At 33.3% G+C, this 12,351-nt stretch overlaps 1 protein-coding gene across 1 annotated transcript in view; it reads left to right on the top strand.

Moving 5' to 3' along the window:
* Nucleotides 1-5,394: 5,394 nt before the first annotated feature.
* The window catches only part of LOC108904879 (alpha-tocopherol transfer protein-like), a 68,478-nt gene continuing 61,521 nt past the window's right edge, over nucleotides 5,395-12,351 (top strand). The window contains exon 1 of the mRNA XM_023454394.1: nucleotides 5,395-5,585. Within this exon, the coding sequence (XP_023310162.1) occupies nucleotides 5,395-5,585 (191 nt within the window). The remainder of the gene's footprint in view (nucleotides 5,586-12,351) is intronic.

Genomic DNA, 12,351 nt, shown 5'->3' with positions numbered 1-12,351 from the left:
TCTGGAAACTGTAGTTTAATTTTTATAGATTATTATACACGCCACACCCTGTATGTATAATTTTGTTCTATTAATATTTATGAATCATATTTGCAAGGGGTCACATGAAAAAGTAAAATGGAGAAATAGTAAGATCTTTCTGTCATGGCTGTTTTTAGTCGATTTTTGTCATGGGTTATGTTACAACAACCAGAATACAATATTTCTTTGAAACATTACATTATTTCAGGGTTATTAAAATTGAGCGTTAGAAGAAAGAACAACGCGTTAAATTCTTGGAGAATATTTTAAAAATACTGAAGGTTTGACAGACACAGTTTGCAATTTTCGTGCAAAATATGGCTGGAATAGTGTTTTAACTTCGTAAACTATGAAGAGATTTATTGAAAAATTCAGGGAGACTGAATCAATTAGTGGTCTTAAGGAGGTTTATCTGATTTGGAATTGACGAACAAATATTCATAAAAAAATTAATATAAGCTTATTAATATGAAGAAAATCCTCAAAAAAAATTATGACTAGTTTGGATACCTACGAGATATTAATAAAATAATTTCTCACGATTTAGTACAGTCTTATGAGAATGCAAATTGTTTTGGTCNAGAAATAAGAATCACGTTTTTTGTGTAATCGGCACGCTATTCTTATTTTTTACTTCTTTATAAAAATTACACTGTCACTATCGTGGAATTACAAAATAAAAACTTTTGTCTGGAATCTTTTACTTTTTAACACTGATGGGTCGATGGACGATGCTTAATATTTAATAATTAAGTGAATAATGAATTCAATAAAACAAAATCAGTTGACTGCACACATTTTTTGACAATGTGTGGACCTTCTTTTAGTATTACTAGTATTAGATTATACCGACTTAAATTATAAGGTTGCATCTCGGGGCGCATAAAGACATTTCCAAAGTTTTTAATAAATAACACAGGATCGGCCTTCATTTTTATAGATTATTATACACGCCACACCCTGTATGTATAATTTTGTTCTATTAATATTTATGAATCATATTTGCAAGGGGTCACATAAAAAAGTAAAATGAAGAAATAGTAAGATCTCTCTGTCATGGCTGTTTTTAGTGTCGATTTTTGTAACGGATTGGTATAACAACCAGAATAAAGTCTTTCTTTGAAACGTCACATTATTTCAGTGTTATTAAAAATGGAGCGCTAGAAGAAAGAACAACGCGTTTTCAACAACAATTTGTTAAACAATTTTTTAAAAATAATGAAGGTTTGGCAGATGCAGTTGGAAATTTTCGTACAAAATATAGCTGGAAGAGTGTTTTAACTTCGTCAACTGTAAAGAGATGTATTGAAAATTTCAGGGAAACTGAATCAATTAGTGGTTTTAATAGTCCAAGAGCCTGCGGTTCATTTTAGTGACAAAAACGTCGTAGATACGTTCAATTCTCAAAATATTGTTGATCAGCTTGAACAGCTGAAAGCTATTCCTTCGGCGCGTGTTCATCTGAAGCTTGTTTTTATAACATACACGTTTTATACCATCATTAAAATCGGTTTCACGTTTGGTACCTATTAAAAAAATTTTACCTGTTTATATGAACAGTGGAAGCGTTTTCCACCTGCATTTTTTCAGCTGAACGTAATTTTTTTATCATTTATTATTATAAACAAAGTATACAAACAATTTCAGCTTTGGTACTATTAATTTTTTTTACATTTATCAACGCGGTGGTGGCCCTATTACTCCAACCCTCACCCGAAGATTGGCAGCTGAAGGTCGTTTGGTTCATGTACCATGAACTAAGATCTCACATATGTGTGAAAATCAGCCTTGGTAAAATGACTACTTTCAAAATGCCACAGGCTCTCGGACTATAAACACTCTGTCCGTCCTTCAACAAATCGTTCAATACAAAACATCGAAGTTTGTGAGAGTGTTGCTGAGAGTCCAGGAACGTTAACTCACCACCGGTCAAGAATTGGACATTCCGAAAGCTGTCTACAGTGTGGCTCATTTTCATCTTGATGGCTTCGTTAATCGACAAAATTGTAGCATTTAGGGTTCAGAAAATCCACGAGTGATTGTTGAGAAACAAATACATCCACAACCTGTCACTGTTTGGTATGGATTTTGGGCTGGAGGCATCATCGGGAAAATGCGGCGGGTCAGGCAATAACAGTTAATGGTGCTCGCTATCGCGACTTGGCAATCCAGTTTTTTGTGCCTAAATTGCAAGATATGGATGTAGTTTCAACAAGACGGTGCCACATGCCATATAGCCCGAGAAACAATTCAATGAGTCGTTTCCTGGTCGTGTAATTTCCCGTTTTCATGAAGTATGTAGTTGTTACCCGTAATATAAACAATTGGACGTCTTATCTATGCATACATAGATTTTTGGTATCAAAGCTCTACATCTTTGTTATAGATAGACAAAAAATGCATCGCTTTTAAGTATTTCACCGACTATTTTATTGAGTTTTCAACTTACGCACTATCACCTAATCGACATCAATTATAGTAATTGCTGTCATATTTCCAATATGTAAATTTGACGGCAATGCTAACATAATAATTTATTGTGGGGTCGCGACATTTTCGCTAACGGTCGTATATATTCTAATAGCTTGTCTATATACATATGTACATAATTTGTGCGACACATGCCTCATTTATTGCTAACAATTATTGGTAAATACTGTTCGATAAATAAACAATTAAGAATTAAATGTACACAAGCTCTGACGCTATGATTATTAGAAACCGGTATAATTAATTTGTGAAAAAAAAATGAAGGGTAACGAATTATATGAATAGAGACTTCTTGGTGGGATAGATTTGGCCTTGTTGGTTGTAATGTGAACGGGTAACGCTTAAACTAGGTACGTATTGACAGCGAACGAGTTGGTGAAAAATACAAGAAGGGGTAATTAGATTTAACGCAACTGATTTAGTAAGGATTTAATCGTAAGCAGCAGGACTTCTATTTTTTTAAAAATTTTTTATGATTCCTTTGAGACTATGCAACGTAGAGAGAAAGATCACCAGCGTTTTTACTTATACAGGGTGCTTTGAAAATAGTTGAGGAAAATGAAGGGTGTGATTCTTTGGCTCATTCTAAGAAAAACAGTTCTTATTAACACGAGTCCGAAAACGCACCGTTTTTGAGATATAGGGGTGTCAAAAAAAATTTTTTTTTCAGTTTTTTCACGATATCTCAGGAGACGGTTGAGATACAAAAAAAAAATAGTACATGTATTATTATTAATATTAGCTACGTTTAGGCGCTAATTGCGTGATGTTCTTTTTCTCCTAACTTTTACACCTTCGGGAAAATTGGCATTTCGAAAGCATATTTTAAACCGCCAATATTTTCTACACAAAAAAGGTACTCATCATCAAAAGCTCTAACGCGGACCGTGTTCAAGATAAATGACGTTTTGTGATGGAAAATATGAAAGAACAAAGAACCCAGACTATAGTTCCGATCAAAAGAACACGGTATTGTATTGAGGTTATGTTACACCATTAAATAATTTATCTCTATAAAACTCGTTATGACATTTCAAAGTATTAGTCTTTTTCTTCAAAATCCATTTTGAATTGTTCGAATATCAGTTTCCCTCTCCGATAAATTATTTGTTGGAATTTATTAGATTGGCGATTTCGTCTATATTCGGACTTTCCAAGGCTATCCTGTATTAGAGCTTTTTTTGCTTGGAAATGAGACTATCCGGTTATAAAATCTATGGTGTTACAATTTTCCCCCTTCGAAATTCGACCTCGAATTTGTTCCAAGTAACTCTCCTCAACTGATGTGGTGTTATTTGTCGACATGCTTGTCTAATTCTATTACATAAATCTTAATTCAATTAATAATCGGGCCCTTCATTTTTAACGTTAATCTAAAAGCACAGATTTTTTTCTATTTTTTAAATAATGATTTCTGGGATTCAGTACATACACTACCTCTTCAAGACAGAACCTTTACCTTCAACTAGCTGGACCACCTATTCATCATGCGGTAATAGTAAGTCATTGGTTGAATGAGAATTTCCCGAGAAAGTGGATAGGTCGCAACAATCCGTTAGTTGAGTGGCCGTCAAGAGCTCCAGACTTGACGCCTCTCGATATTCTTTTATGGGGAACTTTGAATAAGGTTTATTAAACAAGACCCCAGAAGATTTATGTAATAGAATTAGACAAGCATGTCGACAAATAACAGCACATCAGTTGAGCAGAGTTATTGGAAATAAGAGCAGACGAATTGAAAGTGGACTAATAGAAAACAGTAATATTTAAATTTTATTTCGTTGTGAAAATCATTTCTGGTATAATAAAAAATATATATAATTTGGCTGTCCTATTGTGAGCACCCTATATGAGTGAAATCAATGAAACTGCATTGATATACCTACGGTTAATAAAATTATGGGAAAATACCTTGAAAATATTTTCCATTGTTAATACAAGACACTGCAATGAGGGAAATTTTTCGAAGTTTGTACCTATTTTGTGAACACCCTGTAGAGCTATAATAAAGAAACTTTGAATTTAGGGTTTTGATCAAATCGGAAATGCTTTCCATTTCTTTCTTAAAAAAATGCCTAATATTTTTTTAATTTTTGAGGGTCATAATGATAGTAGGCCGTAGAAAAGATCACATATCAAAAAATTTAATATCAAAAAGTAGGCCTTTTTGATCCTAAATATGGAGGTGTCCCGACTTTAAGTGAAACACATTGTATAATTTTCTTCTATAAATTTCCTGTATTATTAGACAACATTTCTTCGTTTCTAAATTCTAACATTTTGTGTTATTCAATCCGACATATTGGATCCGCCGTTTGGAATTTTGTCATTCTGACTTTAGATTCGTAATCAGCGACCACAAAAACGTGAAAACCATGGGAATTTTGGTGTTTGTGATTGATTTTTCTCTTCACCTGATGTTCAGTTTCCGAATATTGACAATGCGCCTAACGCACCAATTTGAACAGACGATTTCTCGGAGAGGAAATAAGGTATTCGAACGATTCAAAATGGATTTTGAAGGGGAAAAGTAATACTTTCAGACGCCATAACCAGCTTTGCGGAGAAAACTACTTCAAATGTAGCAAAAAAAAACACGGATTTCACATTTTTAGGTTAGAATTTCTTTACCTGACTGGGATAGAATTCATCGCGTCAAAAACCTTAACAAAAGTATAGCTCGGCATATGGTTTTAGATTTTGTCTGCCTGTGTTATTAATAAAACATTCATGCAGTGCTTTAGCAATAGTGGACACTGTTTCAAATGACGATCTTCGAGAACCATTGTTTCCACTTGTACATTTGGTTATTTCTCTCTAAATTTTCGGTAATTTGGAAATCATGAAAATATTTAACAATTTTTTTCTCGTCTTTTTTTCAGGATGAACACCCAAGCGCACTTGCCCCAGATATCCGACGAATACGTCTACCTCTTCCTACATGCTTGCTACTACTCTCATGAAAAAACAAAAAGCGCTATTGACAGTTACTTCACCATCAGGGCGAACCACCCCTCTATATTCGCCGACAGAGACGCTTACTCCCCTAGGATGCAGACTGTACTGGACTTGGGGTAAGTGTTTTTTAACACTCTTGCAAACACATAAAGCTGTTTTCATTTTGGCCATGAAAATTTTGATAAATGCAGCAGAGGTAGTCCGACTATATGCCAATCAGGTGTGATATCTGTGGCTTAAAATGCAAGAATATTGATGTAATTTGAAACAGAAATTTTAAATTGCGTTTACCTTACAAGTAATAGTTTACATAAGTGTTAAAGTAGAATGTTCAACTTAGCAGTTGGTAGTATAGTTATATTGCCAAAAGGGAACACTTTATATAAAAAAAATATTGAAATCCATTTTTTAAATGCGGAAAAAACAATAAAAATAAGAAAAATTCCCGATATCTCTCAAATTATTTATTTACTACACCTTCCAACAGATGAATTATACAGGGTGTCGCGGTACTTGGTACAAAAAAGACGAGTACAGATAGATGAGGAGAAATTAATGTCAGTTCTTCGTATACATTTTTTTCATATGGGCCTTCGTTAACAAGTTACGGGCCCCAAAGCTGAAAATTAAAAAATTATTTTGTTTACAGTCTCTAAACCATTAACTTCAGCATGATGCAATTTTTTTTATCGATAACATATGCGTACAACTTGTTTTCATGTTGTAAGTGAAACTTCAATATGCCCAAAACGTCAGGGACGGACTATGCCCAATGGTTAACAACCCAAAATTTTTGCATAGATGACGATCGCAATCTGCCTGTATCAAAAATAAGTTTTCTAAAGAATTTGCCATCGATAATACCCTCTACGTTCAACTCGGTAAAATTAACAGATTAAGAAATATTTGTGATTTTATGTCACAGTGCACATCGAGCGACGCCTCCACCATTTTTAATTGTAATTAATTACTATGCTGGAAGCATAAAAATGTTTAAAATAAGAACCTAGAAAATCTTACTGTCTGCTAATGTAATTTTCGTTAACAAAATTTGGTAAACACACTTTACACATATCACAAAATAAAAAAACAATACAAGGAAAAGTTAAAGTTAAAAAAATAATTTAAAAGAAAGGAAATTATCAAAATATATTTTCAATATGGACACCTTCCACCTCCACATACATCCTAAGGCTACGAATGTTATTTGTTTGTACACAAAAAGGGGTAATAATTTAATAGGGCCATACGTTTTTGAGGAACGTCTGAATGGACATCGATATTTGGAGTTTTTGCAAAATAACTTGCAGCTGCTATTAGACGATGTTCGATTAGACACCCGAAGAAACGTTTGGTTCATGCACGATGGGGCTCCTACCAATTTCAATGTTGATGTACGAAATTATTTATCCATTGTGTTTAATAATAAATGGATTGGGAGAGGAGGCCCAATTTCATGGCCAGCACGTTCTCCAGACTTTAATCCAATAGACTTCTTTCGTCGGGAAGTTTAGTGTACGCAACCCCAGTACAGGCAAGGGATGAATTGCTACAAAGAATTAATTTCCATTGTGATAATATACCCAGAAATGCTTTTTCGTGTATAAACAAATAACATTCGTAAACTTAGGAAGTGTGTGGAGGTGGAAAGTGCCCATATTGAAAATGTATTTGATAGTTTTCATTCTTTTAAATTTTGTTTAACTTTAAATTATTTTTGTTTTGTTTTGTTTTGTCAAATTTTGTTACTAAAAATTACATTAGCAGACTCTAAGATTTTCTAGGCTCTTATTTTAAAAATATGTACGGTTCTAACATAGTAATTATTTCCAATTAAAAATTAAAAAGAAAAAAATGGTGGAGGCGCCGCCGCTGTTAATTTTACCGAGTTGAACCAAGAGGGCATTATCGTTGGCAAATTCTTCAGGGAACGTATTTTTGATACAGGCAGATTGCGATCGTCATTTATGCAAAAATTCTGGGTTGTTAACCATTGGGCATAGTCCGTCCCTGGCGTTCGGGGCATAGTGAGGTTTCACTTACAACATCAAAAACAAGCTGTACGCATGTGTTATCGATCACCAAATTTGCATCATGCTGAAGTTAATAGTTTAGAAACTGTCAATAAAAATAACTTTAATTTTCACCTTTGAGGGCCCGTAACTTGTTAACGAAGGCCCGTATGAAAAAAATTTATATGAAGAACAGATATTATTTTCACCTCACTTATTTGTACATAATCGACTTTTTTGTATCAAGTACCGGGACACCCTGTATAATAATTGTAGTAACGATAATAAAACATTACATAACAAACTTAAGACATATTGTAAAGCATCAGAAGAGTGAAACTAAATCACAAATAAATGATGTGTCACATTTATTGTAACTACATTTTAGTGAAATATGTCTATGGAATCTTGATACTGATTAGTGATTATACTTGATGTAGAGGAGAACATTCCTCAACATTTGTGGATCTATTAATGTGAAGGTCATTTGCTATTGATCAGTTCATTTAGATACATAAAAATGCAATATTTGTTGAATATCATAGCAATAAATACTAATAGTGATCAAAATTTTATGTACATAAATGTAATTTTCAAGACCATACGTATATTCCAATCGCCTTAACCAAAATTGTATTTAAAGACGGCATTAATTCCGAAATCCACAATTTTTTGTATGTGGCTAGTTTTTTTGCTAGCAGATGAAGAAAAAAAATGTTCTGCACGGGAGCGGACCGGAAAAATTCGGGAAATGGCCGGAAAACTACAAAAAAACTTATTTCGTGAATAACTTAAAAAGTATTAGGAATTCCACAAACGTGCAAAGGACCAATGCTGTAGAGCATAAAATTCTCTATAAAAAAGGTATGTATGATATTTTTGAGAAAATCGAATCCCATATTATTAATTTTTTATTAAGAAAGTTTGGGATGACGTGACCCAATTGAGATGCAATTTCTCTGGCAGTCAATCGGCAATTTGACATTCTGAACAGTGGGAGTCATCAGTTGAAGTCGAAGATCTTCCTGGTCGAGGATCACTTCAACTGACTGACGACCACTTTTAAATTGTGAAAACCATTTCTAACTTTCCGTACGACCCAGAGAATCATCTCCGTAAGCTTATTTCAAAAGTTGAAACGTCTCCGTGAAGTTCCCCATTTTAAAATATGAAGAAATTGATTTGGTTAAACCTTTATTTGAAACTTTTTTTTTAATATCATTGACATTACTATGGAAGGATTTGTTATACGGGACACCTTGTATTAAATACATTTAGTTATATTAATATGTTATAGTTTTCACATATGTATGTACATATGTATCAAATTAGACGTCGGTAGAAAGTGCTACGTCTAGAGATAAATTTATTTTTAACTTGTTTTTTTTTTTCGTAGTAAGTAGTCTACTCGTAATTTTACATTATTTATATAAAGAGTGATTTCACTTTAAATTTTGAGATTACGAGAATACATAGATGTTTTATAGAAAAATAAGTACACTTTGCTTTAAAAACTTTTGTATACCGAAGCTTTGCTTTCGAGGAACATTTTGGAAAAAGTGAATATCTTTTCTTATATCTCAAGAATCTACCAATATAAATGGATTTAAATAAAATTTGGTGCAACCTATAAAGAAAGCTGTCATTGTTTTGAAGATACAGGGTGTTAAACTTTTGCAAAAAAAAATTGATATTTCGTAAATATCTTAAATACCCCTTACCTACCCAATTTTGTTATAATTTGGCAGTGTTATTTGTAGTGTTAAGAGGCTAATTTAACCCTAACTTGATTAAATTTATTAAGTCCAGTGGCGTCCCAAGCGATACCTTAGCGAATATTTTTGACAAAAAAAATGTACGCCACTGACTTTTTCGTAATTTTTATATTTTTTTGAATTAAGCAACCAAAAATACAATTTCTTTGTCACTCGAATGTTTTTCGTTTCCAAAAATTAATTAATTTTTGGAGAAAAAAATTAAATCCATTTAATTGCATATCCCTGGACCACACAAGAAATATGGGGAAAAAATAGGAAATAATCATAAAAATATTTGTTCAGGTACCACTCGGGACGCCACTGAACTTAATAAATCTAATATCAAATTGGGGTTAAATGAGCCCCTTAACACTACAAATAACACTGCCAAATTAAAACAAAATTGGGTAAAGGGTATTTAAGATATTTAGGAAATAGCATTTTTTTTACAAAAATTTAACACCCTGCATCTTCAAAACGAAGCATCTGCGGACCAATGTTTATATGAACCTTTTGTTTTAAAATCACTCAAATAATCGTCTGTTGAATTTATTGTACATACTTAATTAACACCCTGTATATTGTCCACTTCATTTACCCGACTTAAATCCATTGAATTATTTTGTCCGGTAAGCTCAAAGGTAAGGTTTAACCAGTATAAAATCGAGACAAATTTTTAGATTTAATTTGAATTAACTAGCACTTTTTAAAGTTAAAATACAGATGCTAATATTAAAATACAGTATAAAATATTTACTTTTTTGTTGACTTTAACGCTCAGTGTATAGAAAGCTAAGTCTAAGGAGATCAAAATGTATGGAAGGTTTGTACAGAATTTTACCGCAAATTCTCTAAATGAAAATAGATCGATTTGCCGCATCTCACTTTAGTACAAAAGTTTATAATTACTGAGATACAGGGTGTCAGGAGCAGCCGTTTCCCAGAAAAATGCAATTATAGGGCGATTTAACTCAACTTACCTTAGTTCAAAATTGCTTTGTTAGGGCGCAATCAAACAAACTTCAATACAACTGCAAAATAAACAGTAAAAAAAATATGTGAATTTTATTAAATTATGTAAAAGCACTTTTAAGTAAATGTTCAAAACAACCACCGTTTTCATGTATGCAGAAATTAATACGATGAAGAAAATTAAACTGCACTCTGTATCATTTCCACATCTTGCTTTAAAATGTTCACTGAATTTTGAATACGTCTCCATAATTCCTCTTCGGCATTTCTGGGTTCTATCAATAAATAGTGAAGAAAATTGAAAATAAATTATTAACTTTGACGCCCGTGTCTCCGTATTTATCTACTTTTGTGCTAAAGTAAAATAAGGCAAATCTACCTATTTTCATCTCGAGAATTTGTGGTAGAATTTTGTACAGACCTTTCGGGGACACCCTGTACAATAAAAATACCTTCGTTTTTTAATTGGTTTGAGACGTCTGCACCTTTCGAATTTAAAATTAAAAATATACAGAAACATCTTACCTTTTAACACAGTTACAAATATAATCTATGACAAAAACGAATTGGATGAAGCAATTTTATATTTCGTCCATTACACGTTAAAAAAAAATATTGAAAACCGCAAACAATGTCTTAACATTTCAAATATTACCGCCTTTTATTCTTACAGCCAGCCTTTGTGTCCTTATTTTTCCTCGCCAATTCTTCCTCGGCTGCTTTCCTAACTTGTTCACTTCTTTTGAGCAAGTCTTTATAGGTAAAAGGTGAGACCAATTTCCCGTCTGCCCTCTTCCGCTTCTTCTTCTTCGTCCCATCTTCAACAATTTCTTTTACTTCCATGATATTGCAACACATTTCCTTGGTTCCAGTTGAAGGAATGACTTCCTCCTTACACACCAGTTTCTTGGAAACAACGAGAAATTTTTCCTTTTTCTTGTGTTTTGTTACAGGTTTTTTAGCTTTCTTCGCCTCTGCCTCTATCTGGCCATCCGACTCCTCTTCTGGGTGGTCGCCCATTTTGATTTCTTTACAGATGAGGAATTCTTCGTCGTTTCTGTTGCGGACCAGCTTGCATTTCAGCAGTCTTTCGACTTTTGGGCCTCTCTCCTTATTCACTGCGTTCATCTTACACAATGGTTGAGGTCTGGGCATCGGTTTGCACACCAGTTGTTCGCAGTTCCCAACTTTCTTCACCTCACATATCAGCATTGAGGGATCGAAACACTTCTGTGGCTTGTCTTTTTCATAGTAGGCTGAAATTAAATATTTGATTTTCAATAATGTTATAAACTTGACTTTGTCAACATTTTACTTACGAATTTTCTGAGTTGGATTGGGTTTTCCGCACAAATCACTGCATTGCTTTGCCAGGCTTTGGTCACGTTTGCCAAAACATATCGCAGCCTTTTTAGTTGCTTCAGATTCTTTCTGCACCTTGTCACAGTCTTGACTAACCTTTTGAGTTGCTTTAACTTTTTCTTTAGCTTTATCATCACAATCTTTAGTAGGTCCTTGAGATGTTGTGACTTTTTCTTTAGTCTTATCGCTGCTGTCCTTGGTGGACTTTTGAGACGCTTTGGCTATTTCTTTAGCTTTATCATCACAATCTTTAGTAAGTTTTTGATCTTTAGCCTTATCGTCGCATTCTTTGGTAGGTTTCTGAGTTGCTTTAACTTTTTCTTTGGCTTTACCATCACAGTCTTTAGTAGATTCTTGAGATGTTGTGACTTTTTCTTTAGTTTTATCGCTGCAGTCCTTGGTAGTTTTTTGAGGAGCTTTGACTAGTTCTTTAACTTTGTCGTCGTAATCTTTGGTAGGTTTTTCGGTTGCTTTAACTTTTTCTTTAGCCTTAGCGTCACAATCTTTGGTAGGATTATGAGTTGCTTCGACTTGTACTTTAGATTTATCGTCATAATCCCTTGTAATATTTGGAGGTGCCCCGTCAGGTTTATCTTCTATATTAAGTTTCTCAGCTGGAATGAAATGTTATTTGCATAAAAAACTACATAAAATTAACGTTTTCTGAACTACACCTGTAGAGATAGGTACTTCAGAAATGTCATGTGTATTTGAAATTAATAAATAATTAATAAAAAAAAGTTTATATAAAAGTTGTACAGAATCAAAAAACCTAAAGG

This window comes from Anoplophora glabripennis, unplaced genomic scaffold, assembly GCF_000390285.2.
Source record: "Anoplophora glabripennis isolate ALB-LARVAE unplaced genomic scaffold, Agla_2.0 scaffold197, whole genome shotgun sequence".
In the NCBI taxonomy this organism is placed as follows: Eukaryota; Metazoa; Arthropoda; class Insecta; order Coleoptera; family Cerambycidae; genus Anoplophora; species Anoplophora glabripennis.
Note: the sequence above shows the minus strand (reverse complement) of the source record. Positions and strands in the feature narration are given on the sequence as shown.